The sequence below is a fragment of the Henckelia pumila genome, chromosome 1 (assembly GCF_033568475.1).
Source record: "Henckelia pumila isolate YLH828 chromosome 1, ASM3356847v2, whole genome shotgun sequence".
Lineage (NCBI taxonomy): Eukaryota > Viridiplantae > Streptophyta > Magnoliopsida > Lamiales > Gesneriaceae > Henckelia > Henckelia pumila.
Window position 1 is genome coordinate 85,432,274 of NC_133120.1, and position 19,232 is coordinate 85,451,505.

Consider the following 19,232-nt stretch of genomic DNA (forward strand, 5'->3'; position numbering starts at 1 on the left):
AGATGACTTTTATGTAGCTCCTACCGGTGGTGAGGACGTATGAGCTCACGGAGCAGTGGACCCCGTGACTGTCGCAGATTTTAGTTGATGTTTAAGAAACATTTATTTTATTATGCTGAGTTTTTAAACAAGTTCTTCTTTTTATTATTTTAATTATGAGAATGTTGAATTATCAAACTTAGTATTTTTAGTTCTTGCATAAGGATATTTTCAGCAATTAATTAAGTTATTTTTTTTTATGTAGTAAAATTATTTCTTTTATGTTTATATATATATGTATGTGCGTATATGTATAGTATTATTTATAGATTATTAAAAAAAAAAAATTCCGCATTTATTAGCATTAGGCGTTTCACAACCAGTCGTTCTCTACAAATTTTTACAGATTTAAGACCATGACTTCAGATATGCTTTCGCTTTAAGTTTTTTAGATTAATCTTAATGATTTGCATGACGATTCTGGCTATAATTTTATAAATTTAATATTTCCAACATGAACTACATGGATTTACTTAGATGTATCATAGCTCTTTGATTGTTACACCTCAAGTAACAGTCAAGGCGTAGCATGTAATGATATTACAAACAGCACCTAGCGAAGTCAACGATTTTCAAAATTGAATGCCCAAAAAAATATCTATCCCAAACGTCTTTATGAATTATGGCATCAAAATAAGGGAAAGCACACTTCACTCCATCTCCCCTCTTTCCATCCAGCAACAAACAGCGAGCATGTCATCGGAATTCGACCGAACCCGCGAGCTAAAAAAGTTCGACGACACAAAATCGGGTGTCAAGGGACTAGTCGATGCAGGACTCGTCACACTCCCTCCAATATTCCTTCTTCCAAACGGCCACACCATCCACAAGTCAAACAAGAACACGGATTTCATCATTCCTGTCATTGATCTTGGAGGAATCGAGAATGATCGAACCTTGCACGAGGATGTCGTAGCAAATATCAGGCGGGCATCGGAGACTTGTGGGTTTTTTCAAATACTGAATCATGGGATCCCCTTGGGTGTACTGGAGGAGATGCTTTCCGGGGTGAGGAGATTCTTTGAGCAAGATACGGAAATCAAGAAACCATTTTACACGCGTGATGGCACGAGAAAATTCGTGTATAATAGTAATTTTGACCTGTATACTGCAGCCGCGGCGAACTGGAGGGATACTTTTTTCTGTTTCATGGCTCCAAATCCGCCGGAGGAAGAAGATTTGCCGGCTGCGTGCAGGTATGAGGAGTACTCGTAGTTTGTAGTTGAGTTAGCAAATATTAATGTACATATGCGTAAATGTTTTGGTGAATTTCCCAGTATCTATTAGATTAGCTAGTTACAGAATTTTGTAAGAGTCCAAGACACAAATTTCAACCTCATATATAATCGATTAACTTAGCTTCTGATATCACGAATTCAAATCCAATCCATCAAATTTTGGTGCAGAAATACATAGTTAGTCTTATTATTCTTGCTACTTTCCAAGGTAATAGTCGGATTCATTTACAGAGACATACAAATCGAGTATTCAAAACATGTGATGAGCCTAGGATTCCGATTATTCGCGCTACTCTCCGAGGCTCTTGGTCTCGAATCAGGTCGTTTAACAGAAATGGAATGTGCAAATGGTCTCACATTTATAGGCCACTACTATCCAGCATGTCCACAGCCAGAATTGACCTTGGGAGCAAGCAAACATACAGATGATGGGTTCCTCACTGTTCTTTTACAAGACCAAATTGGTGGCCTTCAGATTTTGGTTGAGAATCAATGGATTGATATTCCTGCTGTGCCCGGTGCATTAGTGATTAATATTGGAGATCTGTTGCAGGTAATATAATCTCTTCTTATCAGGTAATCTCCTATATCGCATATACTGGATAGATTAATGGTTCTTGAACTTTTCTGTACACAGCTTGTATCAAATGACAAATTCAAAAGCGTGGAGCACAGAGTGGTAGCGAATCGTCAAGGTCCGCGAGTATCGGTGGCCTGTTTCTTTAGCACATCTTTCAGGCCATCCTCAAAGGTGTATGGTCCAATACAGGATTTGGTATCCGAAGTTGATCCACCAAAGTATAGGGAAACTACGGTGCAGGAGTATGTTTCTTACTCTTTTTCCAAAGGTCTTGACGGTATTTCTCCCTTGCTCCATTTCAAGATCTAAGCTTGACACTCGGAGCTAACATATCTAGAAGTTGAATTTGATCAGAATTATATACTGTGTTTCTTGACTTTAAAGTTTATGCATTTTTATCGTTATTGTATATTTGGTGAAAAAATTCCATTTGATTCCAAACGACAAGTTCGAACACAACAACAACAAAAGTGATATACAACTAAATGGCGCTGGTCCAAGAGTAGTACCAAGCCTACCAGTGGCGTGTTCTTAATTTTACTGGTGTACGTCTATTGTCTATCGTAGCATCTTCTAGTTCCAAATAAATAACAAAATATTGTAGCACCATCGAAATTGTATATGGATCAAATTATTCTCATAACTATAAAAAAATATTACAATCAAATAGATTTGGAGAAACTTGTAATTCATGACGTGTTATCTAATGAACGGTGTGTTTATTTTTTAAAAAAAAAAAAAAATTACGATCAAATATATACACACACGTTCGCCCCTTGCTCTACATCAATGTCTTATCTGCGTCATCTTCATCTAAGTTCACAGCACTAACCATCTCCACTCCTTCAATTTGTGGCCCTTGTTTCCATTCTTGCCATTTTCATATCACAAATCAATGTCACCCCCACCCCTTAAACTAACCCATTATTTTTTAACTTGTTTAATTTAAGCACGCGACTCAACGCAAGTGTGCACAAATTAGTCTAAAGAAACATAGCTGAATAATAATAATAATAATAATAACAACTATACTTTAAGAATTTGAAGAGCATAGTTATATATTAATTAAATGGATGTTGTCACGCCCCGAGACCGAGACGGGCCACCGGCGTTGTTTCAAATTCATACAAATTATAAAACAACCAGTCTCGTAGTACAGTATAAACCAAACCAGTCTATTTTCATAAATAAACTTCAAAACATTGTCTTACAACTCGATAAATCCAAAATAACAAAACCAATGCGAAAGCGTCTAAAAACTTAATAACAAAATATTAATGCAAAAATCCCAATAATAAAAATAACAAAATTTAGTCTTAATATTCCTCTATCACCATCCCCAAAACATGTCTTATTCACGATCCTCTAAATCGTCATCTTCATCATCTGGAAGGGAAAAAGTAAGGGGTGAGTGTTTTGGGAAACACTCAGCAAGTAGGGGCCGATCGTTCATACCAAAATATGCATATATATTTATTTCAAAACTCATGGCATAATTCAAATCATAAACATTCATATCATGTCTTAACATAACATGGCATAAACAACATCATAACATATTTGACATGATATAACATAATTTTTGACAAGACACTGAAATTCATCTCATTATTCGTGGCTAACTGATCAGTCCCCTATATGTAATCCCTCTAAGGGGTGAGGTCATAGAACGGTTATTATACCCACCGTATCAGGGCCATAACATAACATGGTTCGGAAATTTCCTTTCCACTCCTAACTCGAGTCATAACAGTGTCAAAACATATTTTCAACAAATCATAATCATGAACAATATTAAATAACAAAATTCCAACGATTAACATGAGCGATCGAATTTTGTAAAACATACATATAATTTTAAAACATAAGCCCACTTACCGTTATAATTTGCGAGATCAAATATTGTATTATATGCGAAGCTTTGGGCGAAAAACTTCAACAGCGAAACTTGAAATTTCCGATTTGCTTCTTCGGGAATTGGCAGGCTAGTGGACCAAATTCTTAATAATAAATCCTCCCAATTTCCTAATCAAAATCACGTGTGAGTGGGGTAAAAGAATTGGTCCACATCTTTGCACCAAACACAACCACAATCTTCTCGAAACTTTTGAAAGTTTGGTGACTCACCTTGAATCGAGACTGGCCAAATAAGATCGGACAAAACTTGAGCAGTTTCCTTCTCCTAAAACCTTAGTCTTACCCTTCGAAAACAAGGAGAGAATCAGTAAAAATATTGAGCCACCATTTTCGAAACTGGGCAGAGAAGAGAATCACCTTACCGACTCGAGTTGTTCCAGATGTGTATCAACTTCGGCAGCGGTAGAACCTTGAAAATTCAGCAGCTATGACGTTCGAATTTCCAGCGACTACGGCGTTCGACTTCGAGCAGTCTCGATGTGAAACTGTTCAGATACTATGGCTCGAGAACTTTCAGCCGCAGGTAAAATTTTTGAGAGACTGTGGGAGGTTTCGGGAGGTGTATAGCCGAGAGAAAAAGTGCTGAAGAGAGTCTGTTCTTGCACTTAAATAGAAGGCTCAATATCGGCTCTAAATCCCGAGTCTTGAGGGAGAGAAAATTCTGTTTCCATAAACTTTGATTCGGTTTCTGCCAATACAAGATTTGTGTCCAAAATCTCGGTCATCAGATCTTGGAAAAAGGTAAGAAGAGATCTTTCCATATTAGCGTAATCTTGCCGACTAAGTTTCGGGATTTCACATCCCTCCCTCCTTATGAGAAGTTTCGTCCTCGAAACTTGAATTAACTTGCTCTTCAAATAAATAGGGATATTTCTCTTGCATCTTTTCTTTCAACTCCCAAATAGCTTCTCTTTCAGTGTGATTTGACCATTGCACTTTGACGTAAGGGATGGTCCTTCGCCTAAGGACTTGGTCCATGGTATCCACTATTCGAATAGGGACTTCTTCATATTTCAGCTCTTCATTCAGATTACCATCAGTCACTAGTGGCTCAGCTTCTAAAATATGATTTGAGTTTGGAACATACTTTCTTAGCTGTGAAACATGAAACACATTGTGAACCCTTGACATAGCAGGTGGTAAAGCTAGTCGATAAGCCAATGTTCCTACTTTGTCGAGGATCTCAAATGGTCCCACATATCTTGGGTTCAATTTTCCAGCTCTGCAAAATATCACGACTCCTTTCATAGGAGAAAGTTTGACGTAAGCCTTTTCGCCTACTTCAAATTCCAAAGGTCTCCTGTTTAAGTCTGTCCAACTTTTCTGGCGATCTTGTGCAGCTTTAAGTTTTTCTTTGATTATTGTAACCTTTCCCACTGTCTCCTGAATAATTTCGGGTCCAATAACAGCCTTTTCTCCGACTTCATCCCAATAGAGAGGAGAACGACATTTTCTCCCATACAGTGCTTCATACGGGGCCATTCCAATGCTGCTATGGTAGCTGTTGTTGTAAGCAAACTCAATTAAAGGTAAATGTTCGCTCCAATTGCTTCTGAAATCCAGAGCACATGCCCGCAGAATATCTTCAAGGGTTTGGATTGTCCTCTCAGTTTGGCCATCAGTTTGAGGGTGATAAGCCGTACTGAGTGTAACTTTACTCCCCATAGCTTGCTGAAAGCTCTTCCAAAAGCGCGATATAAATCTTGGATCTCGGTCAGACAAGATACTGACTGGAACCCCATGTAGCCGAACTATATTATCCATATATAGCGTAGCTAATTTGTCCAAACTATACTTCATGCGCACTGGTAGGAAATGCGCAGATTTTGTGAGTCTATCTATGATAACCCAAATACCATCATGCCTCTGTTTTGATTCAGGGAGTCCCACCACAAAATCCATGGAAATGTGCTCCCATTTCCATTTCGGGATTTTTAATGGTTGGAGTAGCCCTCCAGGTCGCTGATGTTCTGCTTTAACCTGTTGGCATACTTGACACTTAGAGACGAATTCTGCGACATTCTTCTTCATTCCATTCCACCAAAAATTTCCTTTTAGATCTCTATACATCTTTGTACTCCCCGGATGTACTGAAAACTTTGACTTGTGTGCTTCAGACATGACTTCATTCCGAAGATCATTGACGTCTGGTACCCACAAACGTCCTTTCATCCAAAGGACTCCTTTGTCATCCACTTGAAAGTCTGGTAATTTTCCCTCTTTGATTTGTTTCTTGAACTCAGCCAACGACGGATCCAGCTCTTGACTCAATTTGACTGTTTCTCGGAGACACGGTTGAGCCATTAATGAAGCTAGAATCTTCTTGCTCATGTCTTTTCGACTCAAGGCGTCAGCCACTTTATTGGCCTTACCTGGATGGTAGCTTATGATTAGATCATAATCTTTTAAGAGTTCGATCCATCTTCTTTGTCTCATATTCAGCTCCTTCTGCGTGAATAAATATTTGAGACTTTGGTGATCAGTGAAAATTTCACACTTGGCACCGTAGAGGTAATGTCTCCAAATTTTCAGTGCGAACACCACTGCCGCTAACTCAAGATCATGAGTGGGGTAGTTTTTCTCATAAGGTTTCAATTGTCTATATGCGTAGGAGATCACTCTCCCTTCTTGCATTAGCACGCATCCCAAACCTTCCTTTGATGCATCACTATAAATTGCAAAATCTTTTCCTTCCTCAGGTAGCACTAGTACTGGTGTAGATGCTAACCTTTCTTTCAAGGTCCCGAAACTCTTTTCACAGTCTTCATTCCAATCGAACTTTACGTTTTTCTGGGTGAGTTTTGTAAGAGGTATAGCTATTGAGGAAAATCCTTCTACAAATTTTCGATAATAGCCAGCCAACCCCAGGAAGCTTCGAATTTCGGTCACTGACTTGGGTCTGGGCCAGTCTGTTATTGCTTCAACTTTCTTGGGATCCACTGAGACTCCGGCTGCTGAGATAATGTGTCCCAAGAATGCCACACTCCTTAACCAAAATTCACACTTCTTGAATTTGGCATAGAGTTTATTCTCCCTTAAGGTTTGTTGTGTAATACGAAGATGTTCTTTGTGATCCTCTTCACTAGGTGAGTATACGAGGATATCATCAATAAAAACCACCACGAACCTATCAAGAAACTGTTTGAACACTCGGTTCATGAGGTCCATAAATGCTGCAGGGGCATTTGTCAAGCTGAACGGCATTACTAAAAATTCGTAGTGCCCATATCTTGTTCGGAAAGCCGTCTTCGGAATATCTTCTGCCTTGACCTTCAACTGGTGATAGCCCGCCCGCAGATCTAGTTTGGAAAAAACAGTAGCTCCTTTAAGTTGATCGAACAAGTCATCTATCCTTGGAAGAGGATACTTGTTCTTGATTGTGATCTTGTTGAGTTCTCTGTAATCTATACACAGTCTCATGCTTCCATCCTTCTTCTTGACAAATAAGACGGGGGCTGTAGTAACCCAGATACCATTTTAAGATAATAATATGATGAACATGATTAAGGGTTGGTATTTAACCAATTTCGGAGTGTTATTGGACTTCAGAAATAAAATTTGGGCTTTTTCATTTTGCAGAAATAAAATTTGGGCTTTTTCATTTTGGGCCGGATAGTAAGCTCCGATCCCGGATAGTAAGCTCCGATCCTGGAACGGAAGTTCCGATCCCCAGCTATCAAAAATGATCGATGACTCAGTCGCAAGTTTTGACAAGTGTCGGTCATAGAGCAGATCGGAAGCTCCGATCGTAGATCGGAAGTTTCGATCCTGGCGTGGCAGACATGCACGCAATGAGCTGGATCGGAAGCTCCGATCCCGAAATCGGAAGTTCCGATCCTGGCCGAGAAATTTGGCTATAAATAGGGCCGTTCAGAGTTCATTTTTAATTACGAATTCCCGAGTTTCCTTCTTCAGTTATATAGTGTGAGTTATACACTTGAGGGCCCTATCGGTTATAATAGAGGTTCTGGAATAACCAAGGTGTGGTTATAGTCATCCGGGACTAGCGACTTCAAAGGGCTATCGACGGACGAAGGTATGGTTCGGGAATCTATTTAAGTTTTGGGAGTACTTATTAGCTTAGTTAAGGCTTATAGAATTTATGTAGTGATACGGTGAACTTTTGAATATAGGCTTGGAACCTAGGATCTACTTTACTTGAACTAGCCTAGAGGTACGTACACATTGACTGAGATTGCCAGCGAGTATACATGTTTATATGTTGCATTTATTTGGCATTATTATATGGCATGATGTATGCTTTACCGTCTTCTATACTCATATGTCATGTGCATATACACGTTGAGCCTATACCTTGTTATACCTGATTATAGAGCCGCTCAGCTCTATACTCGATAGTCTGTCACTGAGGGTACCGCGACGGCGGGGACATTTATGTCTGTCTACTCTGGTGTACTAGACGAGTGTGGTTGCACCCAGAGGTTGATCCGTGCGGTGGCAGCACTCATATGGCGCCGGTTCTGAGCATGATTTTTCAGATGATCTTTTACCAGTCATCATGTTGCATGCATTATATACATATGTTTACTCATGTCTATGTACTGGGCGTAGCGCTCACGTCTTAGTTGTTATCTTGGACACCCTATTCCATGGGGCAGGTCGCAGGATGGACGGAGCTGGTAGTTCAAGGCAGGACTAGGGAGCAGGAGCCTTGAGGATTTTATTATACAGCAGGATTCGATATAGCTGTATAATGTTTACTGTTTAAGATTTCGATTTGGTTGTATCACTACAGATTTAAGCCTGAATTATATTACTAAGCTGATATGTAATTTATAGTTAAGTTTCCGCACGTTTTTACTCTGTTAAGTATATTGCTGTATTAAGTTTAATGCATGCTATTAGTTGCCAGTTAGTAGGTGATTTCATGCAGGGTCACTACATTTTTGGTATCAGAGCATGCATAGATTTTGGGATTAGTACTTGGGATTTAGTTTAGTCTTGAGTAATTCTTGCGCATTTGGGGTTTTAATGTGCAATTCTTTTCAGGATATGGCTGACGAGAGTCACGGTAGTGTTGGCCAGGGAGGTGGTCATCATCATCGTCATCACCGCCATCATGATGATCAACATCGTCATCATGAGGGTAGACGTCGCTACTCTATCAAAAAGTTCATGCAAGTAGGACCGAAACCCTTAGTGGGAGGCGAGAATCCTGAACAAGCTAGAAGCTGGATGTCTAAACTTGAGAGCACGTTCCGAGCTTTCGAGTGTACTGAGGAGCAGAAATTGGAAGTTCTAGAATTCGTTCTAGAGGATAGAGCACGTTTTTGGTGGGATGCCAAAGCTGCTCAGGCACGTACTGAGAGAGGACAGGTGACTTGGGGGTATTTCTGTCAGCAGTTTCAGAAACTGTATTTTCCTCCAGCTGTTCGTCAGGCACGATCTATGGAGTTGCTGACTCTGAGGCAAGGATCAATGACTATTGATCAATATCAGCAACGATTTCTTGATCTGCTACCTTTCAGTCCTCATATTAATGAGAGTGATGCATCGAAGTACGATATCTTTTTACAAGGTTTGAACCAAGATATCTACTCTCAGGTTGTCGTCTGTGATGACCCGGTATCTTTTGAGACTTTGGTGAACCGTTGCCGTCTTGTGGAGACTAGCAACAGGCGTGCACAATTGATGATGCCAGCACAGCCTAGTGGATCTTTTGAGCCTCGAGCTCAATCTGTTGTGCAATCCGGACCTACGTCTTCTTCTACTCCTACTACTTCATCTGGATCTCGTGGTTCACGAGGTATGTTCCGTTTTGGGAAGAAGAAGAAGAAGGAGGAGTTTTGTAGCCATTGTGGAGGGAAGCATCCTGCAGCTTCATGTCGGAGAGGTACTGGTGCTTGTTATATTTGTGGTCAGCAGGGACATTTGCGGAGAGATTGTCCTCAGCGCATGGGTTCTGCTAGTGGATCGGGATCACAGGTTGGATCTCAGGCTTCTATTGTTCCACGTCAGCAGCCAGCACCACAGAGTTCTTCTGGTTATCATCCCCAGACTCAAGGGCAGGTGTTTGCTCTGTCTCAGGAGCAGGCTACTGAGGGAAGCGATCGCATGTTGGCAGGTAACTTCTTGTTATGTGGTATTCCTGCACTTGTATTAATTGATACTGGAGCATCGCATTCCTTTATTTCTAGTCGCTTCGTTAAGAGACATAGATTACCTTATGTATCATTAGATATGGATTTAGTTGTATCTACTCCGTTGGAGCAAGAGATAGTAACTAAGCATCTAGTGATGGGTTGCCTTCTGGAGTTTGAGGGTAATGTGTTATCGGCTAATTTGATGATATTAGCGATGACGGATTTTGACTGTATCTTGGGAATAGATATGCTGACTTTGTATCACGCTACTGTGGATTGTTATCAGCGTCTGGTACAGTTTCATCCCGTTGAGGGTGATAGTTGGTACTTTTATGGTGAGGGTGCACGACCTCCGATGCCACTTGTTTCGGCTCTGAAGGCATGTCATGTCTTGGAGTCAGGTGGGGAGGGCTACCTCATCTATGCAGTTGATATGTCCATGAGTAGTACGGGTATTGATCAGCTACCGGTTGTCAGCGAGTTTCCTGACGTATTCCCTAATGAGATTCCTGGTTTTCCTCCGGTTCGAGAGGTTGAATTTGGTATTGATCTAGTACCAGGAACTACGCCTATATCCCGAGCACCTTATCGTCTGGCACCTTCAGAGATGAGGGAATTGAAACAGCAGTTACAGGATCTGCTTGATAAGGGATATATTCGTCCGAGTGTTTCTCCATGGGGAGCACCTGTTTTGTTTGTCAAGAAAAAAGATGGATCGATGCGATTATGTATTGATTACAGGCAGTTGAATCGTGTCACCATCAAGAATAAATATCCTTTGCCGCGGATTGATGATTTGTTCGATCAACTACAGGGTACTTCTGTTTATTCTAAGATAGATCTGAGATCTGGATACCATCAGATGCGGGTACGAGACTCAGATATATCTACGACTGCTTTCAGGACCAGATACGGGCATTATGAATTTCTAGTGATGCCATTCGGTTTGACGAATGCACCGGCAGTCTTCATGAATCTGATGAATCAGATATTTCGAGAGTATCTGGATAGATTTGTCATCGTCTTCATAGATGATATTCTTGTCTATTCTCATGACAAGGATGAGCATGCACACCATTTGATGATTGTTCTACAGACATTACGAGATAAGCAGCTATATGCGAAATTGAGCAAGTGTGAATTCTGGCTTGATCGGGTAGTGTTTCTCGGTCATGTGATTTCTAATGAAGGAATATCTGTTGATCCTAGTAAGATAGAGGCAGTGCTGAACTGGTCTCGTCCGACGACGGTTGCTGAGATTCGTAGTTTCTTGGGTCTAGCTGGATATTACCGTCGGTTCATCGAGAATTTTGCACAGTTGGCAAGGCCTTTGACTCAGCTTACACGGAAAGATGTTGCCTTCATTTTCCTCGGATTGTGAGGAGTCATTTCACGAGCTGCGTAGACGTCTTACTACTGCACCTGTGTTAGCTCTACCTTCTGGATCAGGAGGTTATGTTGTCTATACTGATGCCTCTGGTCAGGGGTTGGGATGTGTGTTGACATAGCATGGACATGTTATTGCCTATGCTTCTCGACAGTTGAAGACGCATGAGAATAACTATCCAGTGCATGATCTCGAGTTAGCCGCCATTGTATTTGCGCTCAAGATTTGGAGACATTATCTTTATGGCGAGAAATTTGAGATATTTACGGATCACAAGAGTTTGAAGTATTTATTCACTCAGGAAGAGTTGAATATGCGACAAAGACGCTGGATGGATCTCCTGAAGGATTATGATTGTGAAATCAAATATCATCCAGGTTCTGCTAATCTTACTGCTGATGCCTTGAGTCGGCAGGTGAGACTGTCTGCACTTCAGACTAATGAAATATCTCATATGATTCAAGAGTGCTGTTCATTGAGTTTTACTCTCAAGCACAAGAAAGGGAGGAATGGGGTTCGTTTGTATACTATTCTATCTGAGCCAGCATTGTATTCTCGAATCAGAGATGCTCAGATATCTGATGTTAAGACTCAGCGATTGGCACGTCTAGCCAATGGAGTTAATACATCTGGATTCCATTTTCAGGCAGATGGTTTATTGTGCCTATCCAATAGAGTGGTTGTACCTAATGTTGCGGAGCTCAGGAATGATATTCTATCTCAAGCTCACAGGAGTCGATTATCAGTTCATCCTGGAAGTATGAAAATGTATAAGGACTTGCGAACTAGATTCTGGTGGAAGGGGATGAAGCGAAGTGTGTATCAATTTGTTTCGAGATGTTTGGTTTGTCAACAGGTCAAGGCTGAACATCGACGACCAGGTGGATTACTGCAGAATCTTGAGATTCCCGAATGGAAGTAGGAGCACGTGACTATGGATTTTGTTACCCACATGCCTATGACTTCACGTCAGTGTGATGCTATCTGGGTTGTCGTTGACCGTTTGACAAAATCAGTACATTTCATTCCTTATAATCGGGAGTATTCTTATGATCGCATGGCACACTTATATATCCAGGAGATTGTGCGATTACATGAGATTCCAGTGAGTATCGTCAGTGATAGAGATCCGCGATTTACTTCACGTTTTTGGGGTAGTTTTCAGCAGGCGTTGGGTACCACTCTGAGTTTGAGCACTGCGTATCATCCGGAGACTGACGGGCAGTCAGAGCGCACTATTCGTACGCTGGAGGATATGCTACGTTCTTCTGTCATGGATTTTGGCTTATCTTGGCAGGATCAGTTACCTTTGATTGAATTTGCCTACAATAACAGTTATCATCGTAGTATTGATATGGCACCTTTCGAGGCATTGTATGGTCGACGGTGTCATACTCCGTTATTCTGGGATGAAGTCGGGGAACGGCAAGTCGAGGGTCCTGAATTGGTGCAGCAGATTGTAGACAAGGTAGATTTGATCAAGCATAGGATCAAAGTTGCTCAAGATAGACAAGCCAGTTATGCGAATATTCGCCGCAGGCCACTTCAGTTTGAGCCCGGTGAATATGTTTTTCTGCGAGTATCACCTTTCAGGAAGGTGATGAGATTTGGTGTGAAAGGCAAGTTGTCTCCTCGTTACATTGGGCCTTTCCAGATACTGGAGAAGATCGGAGATGTTGCTTATCGTTTGGCTTTACCGTCATCTCTTTCCAGTATACACAATGTTTTTCATGTGTCGTTGCTTCGACAGTACATAGCTGATGAATCTCATGTGATTCAGTCTACTGATATTCAGCTAGAGCCAGATCTGTCTTTTGTTGAACGACCAATCTGTATCCTAGACAGGAAGGAGAAAGTTCTTCGGAACAAGACTATACCACTTGTGATGGTACAGTGGCAGCGCCGAGGCGTTGAAGAAGCAACTTGGGAAACTGAGAGTCGTATGCGAGCAGAATATCCTGAGTTGTTTGCTTTGTATTTTTTATTACCATATAAGATGTAATTACCGTTGTTGTAATAAGACATGGTTTGATGTTTCATATTGTTATCTTGATTTATCTTTAGATGTTATTTCGCGGACGAAATATCTAAAGGTGGGGAGAATGTAGTAACTCAGATACCATTTTAAGATAATAATATGATAAACATGATTAAGGGTTGGTATTTAACCAATTTCGGAGTGTTATTGGACTTCAGAAGTAAAATTTGGGCTTTTTCATTTTGGGCCGGATAGTAAGCTCCGATCCCGGATAGTAAGCTCCGATCGGAACGGAAGCTCCGATCCTGGAACGGAAGTTCCGATCCCCAGCTGTCAAAAATGATCGATGACTCAGTCGCGAGTTTTGACAAGTGTCGGTCATAGAGCAGATCGGAAGCTCCGATCGTAGATCGGAAGTTCCGATCCTGGCGTGGCAGACATGCACGCAATGAGCTGGATCGGAAGCTCCGATCCCGAAATCGGAAGTTCCGATCCTGGCCGAGAAATTTGGCTATAAATAGGGCCGTTCAGAGTTCATTTTCAATTACGAATTCCCGAGTTTCCTTCTTCAGTTATATAGTGTGAGTTATACACTTGAGGGCCCTATCGGTTATAATAGAGGTTCTGGAATAACCAAGGTGTGGTTATAGTCATCCGGGACTAGCGACTTCAAAGGGCTATCGACGGACGAAGGTATGGTTCGGGAATCTATTTAAGTTTTGGGAGTACTTATTAGCTTAGTTAAGGCTTATAAAATTTATGTAGTGATACGGTGAACTTTTGAATATAGGCTTGGAACCTAGGATCTACTTTACTTGAACTAGCCTAGAGGTACGTACACATTGACTGAGATTGCCAGCGAGTATACATGTTTATATGTTGCATTTATTTGGCATTATTATATGGCATGATGTATGCTTTACCGTCTTCTATACTCATATGTCATGTGCATATACACGTTGAGCCTATACCTTGTTATACCTGATTATAGAGCCGCTCAGCTCTATACTCGATAGTCTGTCACTGAGGGTACCGCGACGGCGGGGACATTTATGTCTGTCTACTCTGGTGTACTAGACGAGTGTGGTTGCACCCAGAGGTTGATCCGTGCGGTGGCAGCACTCATATGGCGCCGGTTCTGAGCATGATTTTTCAGATGATCTTTTACCAGTCATCATGTTGCATGCATTATATACATATGTTTACTCATGTCTATGTACTGGGCGTAGCACTCACGTCTTAGTTGTTATCTTGGACACCCTATTCCATGGGGCAGGTCGCAGGATGGACGGAGCTGGTAGTTCAAGGCAGGACTAGGGAGCAGGAGCCTTGAGGATTTTATTATACAGCAGGATTCGATATAGCTGTATAATGTTTACTGTTTAAGATTTCGATTTGGTTGTATCACTACAGATTTAAGCCTGAATTATATTACTAAGCTGATATGTAATTTATAGTTAAGTTTTCGCACGTTTTTACTCTGTTAAGTATATTGTTGTATTAAGTTTAATGCATGCTATTAGTTGCCAGTTAGTAGGTGATTCCATGCAGGGCCACTACAGGGGCTCCCCACGGGGATGCACTCGGTCTAATTTGCTTCTTGTCCAGCAACTCTTGCAGTTGCTCTTTTAATTCCTTGAGCTCCGCTGGTGCCATTCGGTAAGGAGCTTTCGAAATCGGAGCAGCACCAGGTTCTAGCTGAATTTCAAATTCAATCTCTCGGTCTGGAACCATTCCGGGCAGTTCCTCCGAAAAGACATCCGGAAACTCTCGTACAATCGGAAGGTCTTCTAGTTGGAGCTCTGGCTCTTCTTTTACCTCGCTCACCATAGCTAGGTAAACTTCTTCGCGACCTTTTATCGCCTTACATGCTTAGGAGGCCGACAAGAGGGGTTTTCGCATCTTGATCTTACCTTGGAATGTAATTTATTTGTGGTTTGGGGTTCGAAGTTTAACATTCTTATCCCGACAGTTAACCATTGCATGGTTTCTAGACAACCAATCCATCCCAAGGATAACATCAAATTCTACCATGTTGAGTTCAACCAAATCAGCATCAAAGATTTGTTCACAGACACACATCTTACATTTCCTATGTATCTTGAGTGTCTCAATTATCTTGTTAGTAGGGGTTGCTACTCTCAGTGGTTCAGTTAGTTTCTCATGGACAAGCCCTATCTTCTTAGTAAATCTCTTAGATATAAACGAATGAGTGGCACCACAATCAAATAAAACATATGCAGGCTTAGTATTGATTAAAATGGTACCTGCCACGACTTCATTCGCGTCATCAGCCTCTTCTTGTGTGATAGCAAACACACGGGCGTTGGGCTTTGTCTCTTTAGGTTGGGCCTGTGTAGCACTACCATTCGGCCCGGTCCTTGGCTTCACAGGATCAGGACAATCAGACATTCGGTGTCCCAATTTGCCACAGTTAAAACAAGCGCCAGTCTTCCGACGAAACTCCCCTTCGTGTCGAAAATTGCAGGTAGGACATGGTTTGATCATTGGTCGATTAGGCGCAGGGGCAGTTCCCTTGAACGATCCACCAGATTGGTTCGGGCGCTTGGGTGTTGGCCCGATAGCAGAAGATTGACCAGACAGAGGTCGTTTGCTCTTGAAGTCGTCTTCCCGACGTTTGATATCCGATTCAGCTCGGATAGCTGCTCCCATCAAGTCTGCAAAGTTGGCAGGTTGAAAAACTGCTAATGCCGACTGGATTCGGCTATTCAATCCCTTTTTGAAACGGTGCAGTTTCAGTTCATCATCTCCCATAATGGTAGGGGCATAAGATCCGAGCTCATTAAACTTAGAAGTGTACTCCACCACTGTCATATCTGAAGTTTGTATGAGATTTTCAAATTCACTTAGCTTCTGAATTCGAACCTCAGCTGGAAAATACTGCTTCAGGAACGCAGTGCGAAACTGTTGCCATGTGATTGCTCCAGCAGCTAACATAGCAGGCGAGACAGCTTCCCACCATTTCCTTGCTTTATCCTCCAGAAAAGGAATTGTTACCTCCACTTTAAGTACTTCAGGGACTTCAAGTAAACGCAATTGGTCCTCCATTTTCTTCATCCAATTTCTTCCCACTTCTGGGTCAGCATCTCCCTTAAACATTTCAGTTCGGTTCTTACGGAGCGATTCATAATGGAATTTGACTCCGTTCTGAGCAGGTGAGGGAGGTGGCGGATTTCCGTTGCCATTGGTATTTCCCATCCCTTGGAGGGTCGTTGCTACTATTGCTGCGATAGCCGCAAGGTCTTCTCGGCTTAGATTGATTCCTGGAGGTGGATTCGCATTCTATCCACGATTGTTGTTGCGTGTTCTTGGGATTTCTTCGGCCATTTCCTACAGTAAGGGAGTTCTAAGAGTTTGTCGAAACATGATACTAAAAAAAAGAAAGGAAATAGCAGAATAAAATGAATCAATAAATAATCCCAAGAATAAAAGTTATTTTATTGATTCTCAAAATGTCATGAAGATAAATGAAGCAAAACAAACCAAGTTTCAAAACATCAAGGTATCTTGCTGAATCAAACAAAAACAATGCTGAATAAAAGGACTAAGCTAGATGAAAGCCTAATCTATAATCTCTCCATCGCCCATGACTTCATTTTCCGCAGGAACAATTTCGGGGTTCTCTTCTGCCACCATGTCTACTTGTTGTAGGTGATTGATATGCTCGAGCAGGGCTGCGTTAAATTCATCACGAGCTTGCACAGAGTTTTGCAATACTTGCACTTGGTGTTGGAGTTCTAACGTTGCCATAATTCTTTGGTTGCTTAGGTCTTCGAGTAAAGTGATGGTAGCTAGGGACGACTCCAACTTCTTTTTCGTCTCCTCATGTTCCTTCTCTTCCTTATCAAGATAATATGCGAGTCTTTCGACGTCGGCTTCGAGGTGGTCCCGATGCTCCTCCATCTCACTCTTGTTCGCCTTTAGCTTCTTCATGTCTTCCATCATCTCCTCCTTCTCGTATTGCTCCACATATAGTGAAGTCCTCAATGACTCGATAACTTGCTCCTTGCTTTGAACAACGTTTTTGCGAGCCGTGACTTTGGTGCGAGCCATCTTCCTAGAATAAAGAGGAATGGGTTCAAGTTAGAATTCAAATTGATGAAATTTCAGGCAGAATTTATATAGAACAAGATTTTCGGGCAATATTTCCAAAAATGGAAAATTTTGAGATTTCTTTATGGGCAGAAACTACAAGTCAAGGGTGTCATGGGACAATTCGCGAAATTGGATTTCAAATTTTATAGGTGAAGTTATAAGCGTCCGAAAACTTTCCTAAAACGGCAAAAACGCAATTTCGGAGACTTAAACGATTGAATTCGGGCTAAAAGCGTCATTAGTCATACAAAGTATGAGTTTAACTCAGAAGATCGTTTCGGGTCAGGATACGTAGGGCTTTGGTCAAAATTTGACAACGTCAAATTTTTCGGTACGGAATCCCATCCGGATTTATGAACCTGGCGGCTCTGATACCACTAAAATGTCACGCCCCGAGACCGAGACGGGCCACCGGCGTTGTTTCAAATTCATACAAATTATAAAACAACCAGCCTCGTAGTACAGTATAAACCAAACCAGTCTATTATCATAAATAAACTTCAAAACATTGTCTTACAACTCGATAAATCCAAAATAACAAAACCAATGCGGAAGCGTCTAAAAACTTAATAACAAAATATTAATGCAAAAATCCCAATAATAAAAATAACGAAATTTAGTCTTAATATTCCTCTATCACCATCCCCAAAACATGTCTTGTTCACGATCCTCTAAATCGTCCTCTTCATCATCTGGAAGGGGAAAAGTAAGGGGTGAGTGTTTTGGGAAATACTCAGCAAGTGGGGGCCGATCGTTCATACCAAAATATACATATATATTTATTTCAAAACTCATGGCATAATTCAAATCATAAATATTCATATCATGTCTTAACATAACATGACATAAACAACATCATAACATATTTGACATGATATAACATAATTTTTGACAAGACACTGAAATTCATCTCATTATTCGTGGCTAACTGATCAGTCCCCTATATGTAATCCCTCTAAGGGGTGAGGTCATAGAACGGTTATTATACCCACCGTATCAGGGCCATAACATAACATGGTTCGGAAATTCCCTTTCCACTCCTAACTCGAGTCATAACAGTGTCAAAACATATTTTCAACAAATCATAATCATGAACAATATTAAATAACAAAATTCCAACGATTAACATGAGCGATCGAATTTTGTAAAACATACATATAATTTTAAAACATAAGCCCACTTACCGTTATAATTTGCGAGATCAAATATTGTATTATATGCGAAGCTTTGGGCGAAAAACTTCAACAGCGAAACTTGAAATTTCCGATTTGCTTCTTCGGGAATTGGCAGGCTAGTGGACCAAATTCTTAATAATAAATCCTCCCAATTTCCTAATCAAAATCACGTGTGAGTGGGGTAAAAGAATTGGTCCACATCTTTGCACCAAACACAACCACAATCTTCTCGAAACTTTTGAAAGTTTGGTGACTCACCTTGAATCGAGACTGGCCAAATAAGATCGGACAAAACTTGAGCAGTTTCCTTCTCCTAAAACCTTAGTCTTACCCTTCGAAAACAAGGAGAGAATCAGTAAAAATATTGAGCCACCATTTTCGAAACTGGGCAGAGAAGAGAATCACCTTACCGACTCGAGTTGTTCCAGATGTGTATCAACTTCGGCAGCGGTAGAACCTTGAAAATTCAGCAGCTATGACGTTCGAATTTCCAGCGACTACGGCGTTCGACTTCGAGCAGTCTCGATATGAAACTGTTCAGATACTATGGCTCGAGAACTTTCAGCCGCGGGTAAAATTTTTGAGAGACTGTGGGAGGTTTCGGGAGGTGTATAGCCAAGAGAAAAAGTGCTGAAGAGAGTCTGTTCTTGCACTTAAATAGAAGGCTCAATATCGGCTCTAAATCCCGAGTCTTGAGG

General features: G+C 41.1%; 2 protein-coding genes across 2 annotated transcripts; one reads left to right on the forward strand and one right to left on the reverse strand.

Moving 5' to 3' along the window:
* The first annotated feature begins 655 nt into the window (after nt 1-655).
* LOC140875051 (1-aminocyclopropane-1-carboxylate oxidase homolog 1-like) lies at nt 656-2,359 on the forward strand. The gene is made up of 3 exons (XM_073278597.1): nt 656-1,235; nt 1,509-1,830; nt 1,915-2,359. Exons 1-3 carry the CDS (start codon nt 733-735, stop codon nt 2,164-2,166), a joined length of 1,077 nt encoding a protein of 358 aa, XP_073134698.1. The 5' UTR covers nt 656-732; the 3' UTR covers nt 2,167-2,359.
* Nucleotides 2,360-15,169: 12,810 nt separating this feature from the next.
* On the reverse strand, nt 15,170-16,462 carry LOC140867180 (uncharacterized). Its single transcript, XM_073272258.1, has one exon. It carries the CDS (start codon nt 16,460-16,462, stop codon nt 15,170-15,172), a length of 1,293 nt encoding a protein of 430 aa, XP_073128359.1.
* Nucleotides 16,463-19,232: the final 2,770 nt, after the last annotated feature.